General features: G+C 44.6%; 1 protein-coding gene across 3 annotated transcripts in view; it reads right to left on the bottom strand.

Annotated features, from left to right (window-relative positions):
• Positions 1-7,996: 7,996 nt before the first annotated feature.
• LOC129814796 (CMP-N-acetylneuraminate-beta-galactosamide-alpha-2,3-sialyltransferase 2-like) overlaps positions 7,997-18,776 on the bottom strand; it is a 32,823-nt gene continuing 22,043 nt past the window's right edge. For 2 of the 3 annotated variants that reach the window (XM_055867829.1, XM_055867828.1), the window contains exons 3-7: positions 11,594-11,787; positions 10,906-11,085; positions 10,027-10,072; positions 8,806-8,925; positions 7,997-8,695 (exon numbers count right to left, since the gene is read on the bottom strand). In XM_055867829.1, coding sequence (XP_055723804.1) covers positions 8,525-8,695; positions 8,806-8,925; positions 10,027-10,072; positions 10,906-11,085; positions 11,594-11,787 — 711 coding nt within the window. In that variant the 3' untranslated portion in view covers positions 7,997-8,524. The remainder of the gene's footprint in view (positions 8,696-8,805; positions 8,926-10,026; positions 10,073-10,905; positions 11,086-11,593; positions 11,788-18,776) is intronic. The other variant, XM_055867830.1, reaches the window with a different exon arrangement.

The following is an 18,776-nucleotide window of genomic DNA, read 5'->3' as shown; positions in this document are numbered from 1 at the left end:
AGGGCAGGTAGTTTGCCCCCGGTGATGCGTTGTGCAGACCGCACCACCCTTTGGAGAGCCTTGCGGTTGAGGGCGGTGCAGTTACCATGCCAGGCTGTGATACAGCCTGACAGGATGCTCTCGATTGTGCATCTGTAAAAGTTTGTCAAGGTTTTGGGTGAAAAGCCACATTTCTTCAGCCTCCTGAGGTTGCCCACTACTGTTGTGTCATCTGCAAACTTGATGATTGAGTTGGAGGCGTGCATGGCCACGCAGTCGTGGGTGAACAGGGAGTACAGGAGGGGGCTGAGCATGCACCCTTGTGGGGCCCCAGTGTTGAGTGTCAGCGAAATGGAGGTGTTGTTTCCTACCTTCACCACCTGGGAGCAGCCCGTTAGAAAGTCCAGGACCCAATTGCACAGGGCGGGGATGAGACCCAGGGCCTCCAGCTTGATGATGAGCTTGGAGGGTACTATGGCGTTAAATGTTTAACTCTAGTCAATGAACAGCATTCTTACATAGGTATTCCTCTTGTCCAGATTGGATTGGGCAGTGTGCAGTGTGATGGCGATTGCATCGTTTGTGGATCTGTTGGGGCGGTATGCAAACTGTAGTGGGTCTAGTGTGGCCGGTAAGGTAGAGGTGATATGACCCTTGACTAGTCCCTCAAAGCTGTTAATGATCACAGAAGTGACTGCTACGAGGCAATAGTCATTTAGTTCAGTTACCTTTGTCTTCTTGGGTACAGGAACAATGGTGGCCATCTTGAAGCATGTGGGAACAGCAGACTGGGATAGGGAGAGATTGAATATGTCCGTAAACACACCAAGTCCACAAGTTGTGACTGGAAATGACGTATCTACACACACACCTCTACACAACCACTCAATGCATGTGTATGGAAGAGAGTGAAGAGCTCTGAGAAAAAAGGACCCTTGTATCCTGGTGTTGGACTTTCTTAGGAGCACAGGCTGCCAGTTAAACCTAAATGGGGGCACACTGAGCTTCCAGGGAAGGCCGGCAGTCACCATGCCCCCCCCCCCCCCCCCCCCCCCCCCCCAATGTCACATTCACACAACCCAACAACCCCCTTACACCAACAGTTAAAGCAGCAGAGACTGCCCCCCTCCCTACATCTGTGTGTGACTTTTCCCAAGCCCCTCTGTCACCTACGGCTGTGTGTTACATTCCCCCAGCTTCCTCCATAACACATCCCTCCGCTAGCCCAGATGGGAGAGGAGAGGACACTGTCTGCAGTGAGGGAGATAAGGGCCTCCCCCTTATCTCCCTCACTGCAGACAGTGTCCTCTCCTCTCCCATCGTTGGGGGAGGAACCAAGCAGCAGAAAGGGTTGTGGAAGTTTGAGTTCAGAGACAGCTTTCCTCTGAGTGAGGAAGAGGTGGGTCAGACTCATCTGGTGCAGCATGAGATCAACACAGGTGATGCTCGGCCCATCAAGATGCGTCCCCGCCGTATCCCGCTGGCACGCCAGGAAGCGGCAGACAAGGCTGTGTAAGAGATGCAGCGTACAGACTTCATCAAGCCCTCAGACAGCCCCTGGGCGGCACCAGTCGTCATGGTTCCTAAGAAGAGGGGCAAGCTGAGGTTCTGTGCGGACTACAGGCGGCTGAATGAGGTAACCAGGAAGGACTCATACCCCATACCATGCATCGATGAGTCGCTGGACCTGGTTTGGAGATCCTCCTGGTTCTCCTCACTAGACCTCACTTAGGCGCTATGGCGTGCGCAGGAGAGGGTGGCTGCCGCAGGCCTGAAGCTCTGACCACGATAAGTGCCATTTCATGAGGAGAAGGGTGTCCTTCTTGGGCCATTATGTGGGGAGGACGGTATCAGCACCATGGAGGACAAAGTGGGGGCTGTCCGAGACGCTCCCCTGAGGGACAAGGCCTTCACTTGGACAGTGGAGTGCAAATAGGCCTTCAACACCCTCAAACGTGCACTGATCGGGGCCCCCGTGATTGCCCCCCCCTGACCTCACCTTTATCCTGGACACAGACGCAAGCAATGTGGGCATGGGTGGGGTGCTGGCCCAAGTGGGGCCAGAGGGGGAGAGAGGGGTGGTGTACTACAGCAAAACATTCAACAAACATGAGCGCCGCTACTGTGTCACCCGGCGGGAGCTCCTCGCTGTGGTGGCTTCCATCAAACACTTCAAGTACTACCTGGGTGGCCTGCCCTTTACTGTAAGGACTGACCACTCTGCTCTCCAGTGGCTCATGTCTTTGAAAGAGCCAGACGGCCAGGTTGCACGCTGGTTTTAGGACTTCACAGTCCTCCACAGTCCGCACAGTGGTGCACAGCCGTACGACTTCACAGTGCAGGGGCACGCCACTCCAACGCCTTGTCCCGTCGGCCCTGTACTGCAGACGGGTGCCACCACTGTGAGCGGAGAGAGGCCATGAGAGAGAGCTGTGTGCAGAGGAGGGGGTCTGGGCCACAGTGTGTCAGTCGAGCGAGCCTGTCTGCTATCAGCTGCAGACTGCCAACGTGGCTGAATCGGGGCAGCAGCAGGGACGGGACACAGCCTTAGAGCCAGTGCTACGGTGGGTAGAGGCACAGCTGAGACCACCGTGGGAAGAGGTGGCAGCGCCGTGGCAGCGCTCTCACTCGCGACCAAAGGGTTGTGGTCAAGTTTGAGAGACTGCGGCTGGCTTATGGCGTGCTACAGCGGGCATGGAAGGAGCCAGCTACGGGAGAGGAGAGGTGGCTGGTGGTGGTACCTAAAGCTCTGCAGGAGGCTGTGCTCCAGGGCACTCATGGGGGGGTGGGGGACTGGACACTTTGGGGTCACAAAACCCCCCGCCGCCTCCGTCAGGGATTTTACTCGGGGCAGCACAAGAGGGATGTGTCCAGGCCGTTCTAATGCTCAGCTCCAACAGTTCCCAGTTAGGGCTCCCATGGAGAGGGTGGGAGTGAATGTGGTTGGGCCGTTCCCCACCACACCACTTTGAGTCCTGTGTGTTTGCCACCATGTGTGAGAGGCTGGGTATGCACAAGACCCGCACTACTTCTCTCCATCCTCAAAGTGATGGCCTTGTGGAGCGATTCAACAAAACGCCTGGACAGCAGCTGGCCATCGTCTCTGCCAAACACCAGCATGACTGGGACAGGTACCTGCCCATGGTCCTCATGGCATGCCGCTCCGCTGTCCAAGATTCCACCTCCTGCATGCATGCCCTCCTCATGCTAGGGAAAGAAATCCGCACCCCTGCAGAGATGGCGTTTGATCGGCCCCTGGGTAGAGATAGATATGCCCGGAGACTCCAGGACCGCCTGGAGACAGCCCACATCTTCGACAGAGAGCAGCTGGTGAAAGCAGGTGTGAGGCAGAAGAGGAACTATAACATGTACTTCTGGGGTAGGCACTTTGTGGCTGGGGAGCTGGTCTGGGAACGGCAGATGCCCCAAGTTGGACAGCCGCTTGGTGGGGCCCTGCAGCGTCCTGGACAGGTTAGGGGAGGTTGTGTACTGGGTGCAGGTTCCTCCCAGGGGGAGAAAGGTGGCACTGCACTGGGACAGGTTAGCCCCATACAGAGGGTCCTTTTTTCCTCAAACCCCAGGGACCCCACAATCCCTCCCTCTGGCAATGACAGCCCCAAAGCACTTTGACTTTGTTGTGCGGGGGCTGTGTAGCGACCAGCACAGACAGATTAGTGTTATGAGTTATGCTGTTCATTTGTTGTGTTGTACTTACCAGTACCCAGCGTTCGCAGGGTCCGACATGCCAGTCAACCTGCTATCTGCCAACCACTGGAATGCCTGGAGTGTTCCGATTCGGGGCATCCTTGTGGTTGGTGGTGCGGCGGGGGGGTTTGGAAGGGGGGTGGAGCACCGCAAGTTTAAGACCATGCTTAGCCATTGTTCTCTCTCTTTACGTCTGGTCTTAACAAGAGATGGGTCACCGTTGTTTGATACTGTTTTCCTTGGTTTATTTGGTGTGTGCTACGGCCAAACAGTAGCCTGTGTTGAGTTTGGTTAATAAACCGGGAATTTGGAAACACAATCCTCTGTCCGGACATTTGTTCATTTATGATCTAGCCAGGTCATTACAATATAAATCTGTGTCTGGAATAAATCCATTCAGTAGTATCCAGACATGCATTAGGCTATTTATTGATAATTTGATAATTTCGGGGATAATTAAATAGGACTAAGTAAGTAAATTATGTGCATTTTCATCTGTCGGAGTCGTTTACCTTTGAACAATGTGTGTGAATCTGAAGGAACATAACGATGCTCTCTGACGGGTTGCCCAGTAAGGTGCACTTGAGATCCACTCTATAGCGCAATTGAAATTTAAAGGCGATGTTCCTGTGTTCGCGTAGACCACATTCACGGTAAATGCTGCATATGTCAGCTCAATTGGAAATGACCTTAAATTTCAAAAGCGCTATAACACGGATCTTTAGCCGTATGGATTGAATCTAGCCCTTTCCTATTGGTTGTCACTCTTTGTTGCTGCTGGAAAATCATGCTGAAGAGGAAAGGTAGAAACAAATAATGGTTGTTGCTAAGACACAGTTAATAATGCGCAGATCCTACAGCCTTCATTGGAGAAATATACTTTTTGGTTGCCAGGATTTTGACCCTTCAGGGCAAGAATGTTTCAGAATTAAAGGGAGGCGGTGTGTTGATTGGTAATTATGCTTTTATTAAACATGAACAAAAATAACACCACAGCTTGATTTATAGTCACACACACAAACAAAATCCAACCATATGTACTCACAAATTCAACTTTCTTTCACTCACACACAGACACACACAGACATTTGGGATTTCAAATGCAAATGCATTACAAATAAGGTACATCTTCACACTGGGTTACAAATGGTCAATGTGGACATTAAAATGTAAAGTATGAAAGTGCATTGAGCAACAAGGACAATAACTACTCAAAATAATGCGTACAGTATGCTCATATCACATTTGCTTCGTAAGGTTTATTTAAAGTCAGTGTTTAGTATTAATACATTTCGATGTGTGTATGAATGTGTGCTCCATGTCCAAGTCTTTGGGGTCACACCATGGTCCAAGAGTAATAATATTTTAAATCGAATTATACCACACTGTTTTTAAATGATTAATTTGTATTTTAGCATTTGTATTTATTAAGGATCCTCGTTTTATAATTACGAAAAAATAACAAACCACTCATTTCCAGAGCATACAAAACAACAAGTCCATCTCGGAAATAGTTGTAACAGCAATCAACCACATACATAGCTATCTTTACCTCATCTACCTGCAAACCAGTAGACAAATAATGAGATCACTTTGAACTGTGGTGTGGGAACAGTTTAACATGATTCACCCCACAGACACATCCACATGGATTTTGTACTCTTCCTGTGGTCCAGCAACATTAAGGCAGTTATGTATAACTTAAAATATTACATTACATTATATTTCAAAACACTTTTCACAACACATTAAGTGTGTTCTCTCAGGGCTATACTCTACTACCACTTATCTACAATACAACATCCATGTGTACGTGTGTGTAGAGTGCGTGGTGAACCGTGTTAAACTGTGCAGGGGAGAATCATTTTAAACTGTTCGAGGTGTAGATTTACATTCCAGTGTTCGAACTTATAAACAACGCATTGAAATGATGCAGACAATCTATCTGCAATATTAAAGCTAATCCCCCCCCCCCCCCCAGGCTGAATGCAAAAAAAAATGGCAATGTTCTCTTTAGATATAATGCCAGGAGCCGCTTGTGGATTTGACAGCTCAAGATTTGTATTCTTTGGAATACAACACGAGTGAAGTTTCCATAGTTTAAAGCGCATGTTATTAGATCAAATGAAGGTCAACCTAATACTGGGCAACATACTGTAAATGTGTACATTTCTCTGGAATACAGAAACTGATTATGAAAGCTGTAAAATAATATGGTACAGATTGACTACTAATGGCAGCTCAAAACTGTCTCAAAAGAGACATTCAACTGTAAAACTCCTTATTAAATCCATCCTTATGGTTCCATTGCAGTGAAAATGCTTGAATTAATTTGACTCAAACATTGCCCTTTTATGTCCTCACAAAGAAGAAGAAATATATATATATGGTTTTTACACTCTCGCAAACACAGGGCTTTTGTCCTTAATGCTTGTTCTGTGGTTGTGGTTTAACCCGTCGTTCGAAGGCTCTCAGGTTCTTGAAGGTTCCTTCAGCATAAGTCTAGTTCAGTGCAGCATGACAACATGTACAGAACAGGGAAAGAACTTTACTGACGTCAGAAAGTATTCATACCCTGCGACTTATTCCACATTGTGTTGTGTTACAGCCTGATTTCAACATTTATTTCAAAATAAAAATTCTCACCAATCTACAAACAATACCCCATAATGACAAAGTGAAAACAGGTTTTTTGATATTTGTGCAGATTTCTTAAACATAAAAAAACAGATACCTTATTTACATAAGTTTTCAGCCCCTTGGCTATGAGACTCGAAATTGAGCTCAGGTGCATCCTGTTTCCATTGATCATCCTTGAGATGTTTCTACAACTTGATTGGAGTCCACCTGTGGTAAATTCAAATGATTGGACATGATTTGGAAAAGGCACACACCTGTCTATAAAAGGTCTGACAGTTGACAGTGCATGTCAGAGCAAAAACAAGCCAGGATTGTGTCAAGGCACAGATCTGGGGAAGGGTAACAAAAGAAATTGCTGCAGCATCGAAGGTCCACAAGAACAGTGACCACCATCATTCTTAAATGGAAGATGTTTGGAACAACCAAGACTCTTCCTAGAGCTGGCCGCCTGGCAAAACTGAGCAATCGGGGGAGAAGGGCCTTGGTCAGGGAGGTGGCCAAGAACCTGATGGTCACTCTGACAGAGCTCTAGAGCTCCTCTGTGGTGATGGGAGAACCTTCCAGAAGGACAACCATCTCTGCAGCACTCCACCAATCAGGCCTTTATGGTAGAGTGGCCAGACGGAAGCCACTCCTCAGTTTAAGGCCCACTTGGAGTTTGCCAAAAGGCACCTAAAGACTCTCAGACCATGAGAAACAAGATTCTCTGGTCTGATGAAACCTAGATTGAAATCTTTAGCCTAAATGCCAAGTGTCACATCTGGAAGAAACCTGGCACTATCCCTACAGTGAAGCATGGTGGTGGCAGCATCATGATGTGGGGATGTTTTTCAGTGGCAGGGACTAGGAGACTAGTCAAGATCGAGGCAAAGATGAACAGCACAAAGTACAGAGAGATCCTTGATGAAAACCTGCTCCAGAGAGCCCAGGACATCAGACTGGGGCAAAAGTTCACCTTCCAACAGGACAAGGACACTAAGCACGCAGCCAAGACAATGCAAGAAGGGCTTTGGGACAAGTCTCTGAATGTCCTTGAGTGGCCCAGCCAGAGCCTGGACTTGCTCCTCAGTAAAAGGCATATGACAGCCCACTTGGATTTTGTCAAAAGGCACCTAAAGACTCCCAGACCATGAGAAATAAGATTCTCTGGTATGATTAAACCAAGATTGAACTCTTTGGCCTGAATGCCAAGCGCCACATCTGGAGGAAACCTGGCACCATCCCTACGGGGAAGCATGCTATGGGGATATTTTTCAGTGGCAGGGACTGGGAGAGTAGTCAGGATCAAGGTAAAGATGAACAGAGCAAAGCTCAGAGAGGTCATTGATGAAAACATGCTCCAGAGCACTCAGGACCTCAGACTGGGGAGTGGCTAAGCACACAGCCAAGAAGATGCAGGAGTGGCTTCAGGACAGGTCTCTGAATGTCCTTAAGTGGTCCAGCCAGAGCCCGGACTTGATCGCGATCGAGATCTCTAGATAGACCATAAAATAGCTGTGCAGCAACGCTCCCCATCCAACAAGACAGAGCTTGAGAGGATCTGCAGAGAAGAATGGGAGAAACTCCCCAAATATAGGTGTGCCAAGCTTGTAGCGTCATACCCGAGAATAATCAATGCTGTAATCGCTGCCAAAGGTGCTTCAACAAAATACTGAGTAAAGGGTCTGAATACTTATGTAAATGTAATATTTCTGTTTTATTTTTTATACATTTGCAAAAATGTCTAATAAACAGTTTTTGCTTTGTCATGATGGGGTATTGTGTGTAGATTGATAACAAAATGTGGAAAAAGTCAAGGGGTCTGAATACTTTCCGAAGACACTAAGTATTCACACCGTTTTGCTTTGAAACTCCAAATTGAGCTCAGGGGCATCCAGTGCATCCAATTTCTTTTGATCATCCTTGAGATGTCAGTACAACTTGATTGAAGTCAACCTGTGGCCAATTCAGGATTTAGAAAGAAACACATCTGTCTATATAAGACCCCACAACTGTCTGTAGATCTCTGAGGCTGTAACACAATAAAATGTACATGATTCAAGTTTTTGTTGTGGTTTGAGGACTCCCGTTTGTGGTTTTGGTTGTTTGTGTTGATCATAGGCACTAGTTGCAGAGAGCAGGGCACATATTTGATTGTCTCTGACCACCAGACCACTACACTCTAATGGTTTCATCCTGTACACACCACCACCGCTCATTCTCATCTCCTGTGCAGCTTAATTTTGCCCTCTGCGTCAAGCTTTTGGATAACCTTCGTCTCAAAGTCAGCATGGTGGACTCCGGTTTTCCTAAACGCGCCGCCGTACTTGTTTTCCTCCCAGTAGTGATGCCAGTTCCCATGTTGATCTGCTCCATAGCCAAATACCGACACCTGTAGAAGGACAGAAATATTTAGCGTTACTAGTGTTATTAGCATTCTGTTTACTTTCAACCAGGCTTCTCATACTAAAGATAAGGCTCTTGATATCAAAGGATACACACCTCATCACAGATGTGCAGGGCAAATATTATGGCCAGCATGCCCGTGGATGGGTATCTGCCATGGCGCTCTGTCCACCGGTCGTGGGTGTACTTAAAGAATGCTGGATTCATCACCATTACCTGCAACCGAGAGGGTGATTAGCTGTAACGCAACACACAATGTCCATTAATAATTAAATTTTATCCAACATGACAATAAAAAAAAATAACATTACAATAAACGTGTGTCACGACTCCCACCGAAGGTGGCTCCTCTTCCTGTTCGGGTGGCGCTTGGCGGTCGTCGTCACTGGTCTACTAGCTGCCACTGATCCCCTTTTCCTTTTCTTTTAGTTTTGTCTTATTGGTTACACCTGTTTCTTGTTTGGGTTTTGGTTAGGGCTATTTAAGCCGGTTATGCCCGCCTGCTTTTGTGCAGGCTTGTTCCTCTGTTCGTTTTGTGGATGTGCATTTTTCTTATTTTCTCCGGACTGTTTGGGTCCTGTTTTTGGGCCGGTCATTTGTATGCGCCTGGTGTTTTGGGCGACTGTTTCTGTCACCGGAATAATTACGATTGTCCTAAACCCTCTGCTCTCTGCGCTTGACTCCGCACCCACTACTCCTAGAAGTCGTTACAACGTGTTTTTTTTCCAGCTTTTTCTTTTGTTACATGTACAGTACATTCTACACACATTTTACATAAATGGCATTTTTATTACATTTTTCACAGTAATTGCATTGCAAAAATCTAGTTATTTTTTATTTATTTATTTTATTTCACCTTTATTTAACCAGGTAGGCAAATTGAGAACACGTTCTCATTTACAATTGCGACCTGGCCAAGATAAAGCAAAGCAGTTCGACACATACAACAACACATAGTTACACATGGAGTAAAACAAACATACAGTCAATAATACAGTGAAAATAAGTCTATATACAATATGAGCAAGTGAGGTGAGATAAGGGAGGTGAAGGCAAACAAAATATATATATAAATTATTTGAGATTTTGATATCCATAACATTTCTGTAGATAGTAATTTTACATTATAAATCGTGTTTTCAGAATTTTGTATAATAATTTAAATAGAATAACGCAAAGTTTTGAATCAAGTGTTATTTTGTGTATCAGTTCATAAACCATGTGCCATGGTATTGGCACATCACAAACTCTTTCCAACTATTTTGCAACCTGTATGGCGCCTCAGTCAACATTTTGTCAAGTAAAGACAAGACTTACCTTATCCTTGTCAGCCTGTACTCGATCTTTCACCCTCATGTATGTCCTGAAGAAACATGAAACAAAAACAACAATAAGATAGTTTTATTTTATCTTTATTTATAACCAGGTGGGTCAGTTGAGAACCAGTTCTCATTTACAATGCCAAACATTTGTCACGATAAAAACGGAACAGTAGAAATTTACACAACAAAGACAACTGTCACATACCTCGTTTGCACAGACTGTATATAGATTCTTTCTACTGTATTATTGACTGTATGTTTGTTTTATTCCATGTGTAACTCTGTGTTGTTGTACGTGTCGAACTGCTTTGCTTTATCTTGGCCAGATCGCAGTTGCAAATGAAGACTTGTTCTCAACTAGCCTACCTGGTTAAATAAAGGTGAAATAAAATGTAAAAAACTAAAAACATTCAAAACAGACTAGGGCCTAGATTCAATCCGTTCAAGTGCTAACCGGAAATAGCCTACACCTACATACTGTAGCGGAGGTGTGACTAAGTTGGAGCTGTCAAATCGGTGAGCAGCTGCTCTTGATCATTGTCACGACGCCACATCCATCCCACTCACGTTAGAAGTTCAGAATGAGAAAGTGTAGACTATTTAGAAATAATGGCACTCAAAAAGGAAATCACTCAACTAAATAATGAGGATTTATATCAGCCTAGTCGAGGTGTAGATTACATCTCACATTCCAGAGAGAGTAGATAGAGCCCTAGGATAAGATCAAGGTCAACAATGTCAACAATTAACTACACCATCTGTTTAAGTCAGTCAGACGCATACCATGCAGTAGTCAGTTGAGTGCACAAATGCCCCTACTGCATGTTGGGGAGTGACAGTAAAAAAGCTTGTAATTGGCGTAGAGTGGACCTACGTTTTGATCTCTCCCGTCGACAGGGCGCTGGCTACCCACTGTAGATCGCGGAGTTTAAAGGGCAGCAGGACGAGGTGGACCCCAGGGCCGATGTCCACTGCACTCTCAGGGTACATGAAGTGGTGTGTCGTTCTGTTGCCCACGTCCGCCTCGAACCCTGATGTGGTGGCTTTATTCATTCTTGACAGCAAAGCGAGAACGTTGCTTCAGTTCACAGGCATGTCATGTATGGCGTGCGAGATAACAATCAGACACTGTATTAGATTTAACCTGGTAACCCTGCAGCTACTGCGCTGTAGTGTACTGTACTCATTCATTCATTCCAGACAGTCAGTCAACCACCTGACTTAACCAATAGTTAACTAATTATGGTGTTGATTGAGCTCATGTGGTATGCCTCACTGGTTGCAGGAGATGAGGAAATTGGTTGTTGCGTGTCTGGAACTGAAGCCTGGTCACTGCGGTTCATCAGGCTCACTATTGCCTAATCCTGCCAATGTGAATAGCGGTGGGTTGTTTGGATCATGGCAGTGATGGGGTTGTGTAATGCCCGCTCTCGCATTTTAGTGGTGTGATAAGCATGATTCTTTGGATTTTCTATTGTGGTTGTTATGTCTGTTAATGGTTGGTTTGAATGTTTGATTGTGTTGTGTTGTCTGCCTTGTGTCATGTTTTCTCTGGGCCATACCTTATGACGCTGTTATGGGAGTCTATCAAGGAGCCATATTGAGAGCCCAGCAGGTTTCCTGAGTTCCCCACCACTGCACACTTCCTGCATTGAGCTTGTTTGGGCTGGACATTCCTGGCGGGGGGAGCGATGACCTGGAACATCTTCTGGATCACCTCGTATATCGTACGCTCGTCGGTGGACCGCTGCAAAGCCTGACAGGAATGTTCAAAACTCACTTTAGATGTGGAACAACAATATCTCACGGGGATAATGCCTGTGCTCACCTTTGGCTAGCAACAAACAGAAACAGGGCAATATACAAGAGTCCTTTTAATATTCAGTACTCAGGAAATCCCCAGCCTAAATAGATTCTAATTCTGGCAGCTCCAGAGGGATGCCTTGTGTTAAATGTGCCCCTTCATAACCAGCCAGCCAGCCTCTTTGTGGCCATCTTATTAACAATTATGGCATGGCATTCTTAGCAGACCAACACTGTGTGTGTGTGTGTGTGTGTGTGTGTGTGTGTGTGTGTGTGTGTGTGTGTGTGTGTGTGTGTGTGTGTGTGTGTGTGTGTGTGTGTGTGTGTGTGTGTGTGTGTGAAATAAAAACAAATCAACATTCGTGGCGACTGCATTCACTGCAAACGCTGCATATGTCGACTCGATTGGAAGTTGCCGTTGAATTACTAACGCTTCAGCGATAAAGATTAAACAGAGCCCTAAATTCCTCATATGAATAAAATGATAATTGGCGAGTATATCTGGGAATACACACATTACAGATCCATGTACAGTGCCTAGTGAAAGTCTACACACCCCTTGCATGGTCTTGATATTTTGCTGCCTTAAAATTACATCTAAAAAGGGATTACATTTGATATTCTTTCCTACAGATCTACACAACCTACTCCACATTTTCAAATACTTGGTGGAAACTTTGCACAACTCTTAGAGCAGAGAGGGCGTACTTTTTCCACATTTTGTTATGTTACAGCCTGAATTTAAAATTGATTAAATTGAGATTTTGTGTCACTGACAATACCCCATAAAGTCACAGTGTTGTTTTAGACATCTTTACAAATTAATAATACAAATGAAAAGCTAAAATGTCTTGAGCCAATACATATTCAACCCCTTTGTTATGGCAAGCCTAAATAAGTTCAGGAGTAAACATTTGCTTAACAAGTCACATACTAAGTTGCATGCACTCACTCTGTGTGCATGAATAGTGTTTAACATGATTTTTGATTGACGACCTCATATCTGTAACCCACAATTGAGCAGTGAATTTCAAACACAAAGACCAGGGAGGTTTTCCAATGCTTCGCAAAGAAGGGCACCTATTGGTAGATGGGTAAAAATAATTTAAAAAGCAGACATTGAATATCCCTTTGAGCATGGTGAAGTTATTAATTACACTTTGGATGGTGTATCAATACACCCAGTCACCACAAAGACACAGGCATCCCTCCTAACTCAGTTGCAAGAGGAAGGAAACCGCTCAGGGATTTCACCATAAGGCCAAAGGTGACATTAAAACCTTCACAGTTTAATGGACGTGATAGGAGAAAACTGAGGATGGATCAACAACATTGTTACACCGCAACACTAACCTAAATGACAGAGTGAAAAGAATGAAGCCTGTATAGAATACAAATATTCCAAAACAGGTGTCCTGTTTCCAATAAGGCACTAAAGTAAAACTGCAAAAAAATGTGGCTAAGAAACTAACTTTATGTCGTGAATACAAAGCATTATGTTTGGGGCAAGTCCAACACAAGACATCACTGAGTACCACTCTTCATATCTTCAAACATGGTGGTGGCTGCATCATGTTATGGTTATGCTTGTCATCGGCAAGGAATAGGGAGTTATTTGGCGGGTAAAAAGAAACCGAATCAAGCTAAGCACAGGCAAAATCCTGGAAGAAACCTGGTTCAGCTTGCTTTCCAACAGACACTGGTAGCATAGGCGGAAATCCCAGGGGGGACGGGGGACACACGACCCCCCCATCCTGGAAAAAATATGATTTGTCCCCCCCAATATATCACTGTAAAGATAACTATGTAATTTCAATAATATTAATAATACGCAATGAAAGCACTTGTGCTGATTATAGACACTTAATAGCGCGTTTTTAAGTTTCACAAGATTGCGACCCCCCCACCCTTTGCCTCGCAATGGTTTTATCCACTGCCAGTTCTTTAGCTGGCAAGGTAATAGAGGGTTCGTATCTACTGTCCGAAAGGCACTCTCATAGGCGGAAATCCCAGGGGGGACGGGGGGGACACGACCCCCCCATCCTGGAAAAAATATGATTTGTCCCCCCCAATATATCACTGTAAAGATAACTATGTAATTTCAATAATATTAATAATACGCAATGAAAGCACTTGTGCTGATTATAGACACTTAATAGCGCGTTTTTAAGTTTCACAAGATTGCGACCCCCCCACCCTTTGCCTCACAATGGTTTGATCCACTGCCAGTTCTTTAGCTGGCAAGGTAATAGAGGGTTCGTATCTACTGTCCGAAAGGCACTCAATGTACGTAACTGACGTGAGGTAATCCAGTCAATCGCGACATAGCAATGTATATATTTTTTTAATGTTGCAGGGTTCACACACTAGCTGAATTTGCAGAGCTAGCGCGCAAACTAAAGCAAACATTAACTATCAAGCTAGCTAGTACCTATTCCATTCATGTGGCGTCGTCAAAAATGAAATATTTGCTATCGTCAGTTTATTCCAAGATTAGCATGCAGCTGTAGTGCTTCAAAGTCCCTGTGATAAGGTTAGCGATAAACTGAAGTCCAAACTGAACAGAACTACACTCTCTTATACCATTGTCTTAAATATATTTAATGGTCTCGTTGCAAAAGCTAAATTGTCGCTAGTGAATTATTTTTTTTTCACCTTTATTTAACCAGGTAGCAAAGATTATAGCAAACACCACAGAAACGGAATTGGTGCTCGCTAGCTTTGCAAATTCAGCTTTTGTTGGAAACCTGCCAATATGAAACAAACTATGTTAAAATTTCAAAACGTTGCAGCATGTGTTGTGTAAATGTGTGTGTGTGCAGCTAGACCGGCCAGCCAGCCAGCCAGCCAGGTAGAAACATGTCAGAAAAAAGTTAAAAGACGGACATCAGAGTATTTTTCAGTACACCAAAACGCAAAGTAAGAACTCTAGTAGCCTAATATCTCAAAGACGAGTTGATAAAATGTTCATAAGAAAGAAGTGAAATGCTAATGGAAATATGACATTCGGCAGAGCAGGCAACAGATGGCACACAGACAGCAGAGCTGGGGACAGATATGCAGGGACAGATTGGCAGAGACAGGGAGTCTCAGGTAAGTTTGTTGAGTCTTTGTTTGGCAACATTATGAAAGGTTCTCAATTTTTTTGATTTGTAAAATAGGGACATAATTGGAAAATGCCATGGATACCCCCACTCAACTTAAACTGGTGACTAAACTAAGATTTGTTTAAGGTAATGGTATTGCTGTTGTGATTAATTGTGTAGTTTTGGGTACCGGTAGTTAGGAGTACAGCAAACACCTTATTTCTTTTCTAGGAGACAGACTGTGAGTCAGTGAGGGTGGTGAAAGGGAAAGAGCCAAGGAGAGAGACTTCAGAGGACCGTGTCACAGCCACGGCAGGACCAGGTGTCACCCTTGTTGCCAGCAGCACCAGTATAGGGGACAGTGGCACAGCATTGTCCAGTTACCTCAGTGATGGCTCAAAACCATATCAGCCACACCCACAATTTATAGAACCGCAAACTCTTGCCAACGTTTCAAGAGAGATGGTTTTGCGATTTTCCCTGGCTACATTATAATCCATCAATAAAAGGAGTGTTGTGTTTTCACTGTAGCCAAGGGTTTTCAAGCCAGCCATCTTTTGGCCGAAGAGCAGATGCTGCCTTCATTAGTGCAGGATTTAGGAACTGGAGAAAAGCCATTGAAAAATTCACAGCACATCAAAACTGCCAAACCCACCACCACTTTGTAACTGTAACAGCACACCAGCTAAATCCAATCAGTGTCCAGTTATCCAGCGCGTGGGGTAAACAGCAGGAGGACGCAAGGCATTGCTTGATGAAAATTGTTAGTTCGGTGCGGCATGTAGTAAGACAGGGACAAGCCTTTAGAGGCCACACGGATGATAGTGGGAATTTATACCAGCTTTTGAAACTCAGGGCAGAAGAGGATGAACCCATTTTACTGAAGTGTTTAACAGAGCGTACCACAATGTACACAGGCCCCAAAGCACAGAATGAAATTCTGAACATCATGGCCAATACAGTCATTCGAGGCATTGCAGCTGAGATTAGGTCTCTTCCGATTGTACAATTTTCAGTCATTTTTGATGGTACTCAAGATGTCTCTGGTGCTGAACAGGAGAGTGTCTGTCTGCGTTATGTTGACCATGACCGTGTCCCTCACAAGGAGTTTATTGGGCTATACAGGGTGTCGGAGACAACAGGCGAGGGCATTGCGAAAGTGGCAACTGATGTGTTGTTGAGGCTCAATTTGCCCATGTCTGGCTTATGTGGGCAGAGTTACGATGGTGCCTCAAACATGGCAGGAAAATACACAGGTGCAAAGGCAATTGTGAAGAGGCAGCAGCCATTAGCCCTCTATGTCCATTGTGGAGCACACTGTGTAAATCTGATTACACAGGCTGGCTGCTCAGCCTCCCCACTAGTCAGGGATTCCCTTTCTTGGGTCCATCAGTTAGGTGTCCTATATGGCCAGTCAGGAAAGTTTAAGAGCATGTTTGAATCAATTGCCACGTCCAAAGATACAAATCTGACCACCCTGAAACCCCTATGTCCAACAAAGTGGACTGTGCGGAATACTGCTATTAGAGCTGTGCTAGGGCAGTATGAGCGGGTACTCAGCAGCCTAGAGGAGATGGCAAAAACTGCATCCAAGACAGCTTCAACTGCCAGTGGCTTATTCGAGCACTTCAGCAAAGACAAGACTGTGTTGGGCCTCACACTTGCCTCTGCTGTTCTTGGAGAGCTTGAATGTCTAAACATTTCACTGCAGAAGAAAACTCAGACTGTCTCTGGTATGCAGGCTGCAGTCGAGTGTGTGCGGTCATCTCTTAGGGGCAAGAGAAATGACGAAAGCTACCTTGCACTATGAGAAAGCAAAAACTTTGATTCTATTGAATCCATTGAATCCATTGAGACGCACTCAAGATGATTTGCTGGCAAAGCAGTGGATCACTATAGGGCAGAATTTCTTTAAGTGTTGGATGGTGTGGAGGTTCAGTTTGGCGACCGTTTTGACCAGGACAGTCTAAACGTCCTGCAAAAGTTGGAAAGAGCGCTTCTCACGGGGGAGTTGGATGAGTCTCTAGATCAGTACCCTGAGCTGAACATAGATTCTCTTTCAGTTCAGATCCCTCTCTTTCACAACAAATACCCCTGTAGCAGCAGTGGAGAGGCAGCAGAGGTCCTTAGGAGGCTTCCAGTGGAGGTACGGGGGTTGTTTGACCAAGTTGAGGTGCTGATCAGAATTTTGTTTGTGGTGCCAGTGTCTTCATGTGAGGCTGAGAGGAGTTTCAGTGCACTCCGCAGGTTAAAGACTTGGCCACGGGCTAGCATGGGCCAAGAGAGACTGAACGGTGTAGTTGTCTGTAATGTACATAGAGACAGGCTGGACAGTCTCAAGAGGGAAAATATCTGCCAGCAATTTGTTGGATCCATTGAAACCCGCAAACATATGTTCGGTTCTTTTGTTCAGTAGTGTGTATAGCAGTGGTTCTCAACCTTTTTTGGGTACTGGAACCCCTGCATATTTTGAGGCAAGGCAGGCAAGGTTTTCAGCGGTCCTCAGGGACCACCACCCCCTCTATATTATATGTAAACTTACTGGAAACCTTGTGGTACTGACTACATTCATTACACTTTTTTTATTTCACGGACACCTTGCAATTAGTCCATGGACCCCTGTTTGGGAACCCCTGGTGTAATTGATAATTGTTCTTTTGTTTAGTAGTTTTCAGTTTTTAGTACATGACAGTACACTTACAAATTATTTATTTCATGTTATTTTATTTAAAATTGCATAATTTGTGTGACATACTTGTCCATAGCTGCTGTTTGAAGAGTTGAGACACTGACTGAAGGATATTTTGTTTGATTTATTTGGGTTTTTCATTGAAGTAGTTATTTTGCTTTTAGAACTGTACTTATTTTAAGCTTTTTGTTCTTGTAAAGATATTGTAGTAGACTCAGGCCAGGTGCACATATTTAATGACTATATAAATGTATCACAAAGTCAAATTAAAAGGTCAATTCTATACGGAGACCAACTTTGTGATGGTTCTCAATGGAGATTCTTTACGATGAGATCACACCATGTTCATTGTATTTATGAAAACTGCTCCCATACAGTGTACAGTACCATTGCCGCCTACTGGCCTTTCTTGATATTGCTGGTTGTAAGTACGAATACCTGCATACATACTGGACTGATAAGGAACACTGCTATAACTATTATTAGTAGTAGTATTATAATGATTTAAACAAGTTGGGACAACCCTTCAGTTAACTACTGTACCTATCAATTATCCAGTAGTAGTAATTATGGTTCCTCAATATACATTTAACATATTACAACGTAGGCTGTGTTACAGCACTACTTTTGCTGTCCCCCTCAGGAATTGCTCCTGAGAAAATTTCATGTAATTGTCCCCTCCAAGGTTGATATCAGATTTTCGCCCCTGACTGGTAGACAAATTCACATTTCAGCAGGACAATAACCCAAAACACAGGGTCAATTATACACTGGAGTTGCTTACCAAGACGACATTGAATGTTCCTGAGTGGCGTATAGTTACAGTTTTGACATAAGTCTGCGTGAAAATCTATGGAAAGGCTTGAAAATGGCTGTTTAGCGATGATCAACAACCAACTTCATGAATAATGTGCAAATATTGTACAATCTTGGTGTGCAAAGCTCTTAGACTTACCCAGGAAGACTCACAGCTGTAATCGCAGCCAAAGGTTACTCTAACATGTATTGACTCAAGGGTGTGAATATTTTTGTAAATTACATAATTGCTAAAAGTTCTAAAAACATGTTTTCCCTTTTAAGGCAACGAAATGTCGACTGTGCAAGGGGTTTTGTAGACTTTCACAAGGCACTGTACCTTGACTTCTTTTCAAATGACTTATTATTGAA

The sequence above is a fragment of the Salvelinus fontinalis genome, chromosome 18 (assembly GCF_029448725.1).
Source record: "Salvelinus fontinalis isolate EN_2023a chromosome 18, ASM2944872v1, whole genome shotgun sequence".
In the NCBI taxonomy this organism is placed as follows: domain Eukaryota; kingdom Metazoa; phylum Chordata; class Actinopteri; order Salmoniformes; family Salmonidae; genus Salvelinus; species Salvelinus fontinalis.
The sequence above is the reverse complement of the archived record's forward strand: the minus strand, read 5'-3'. Positions and strand labels throughout refer to the sequence as shown.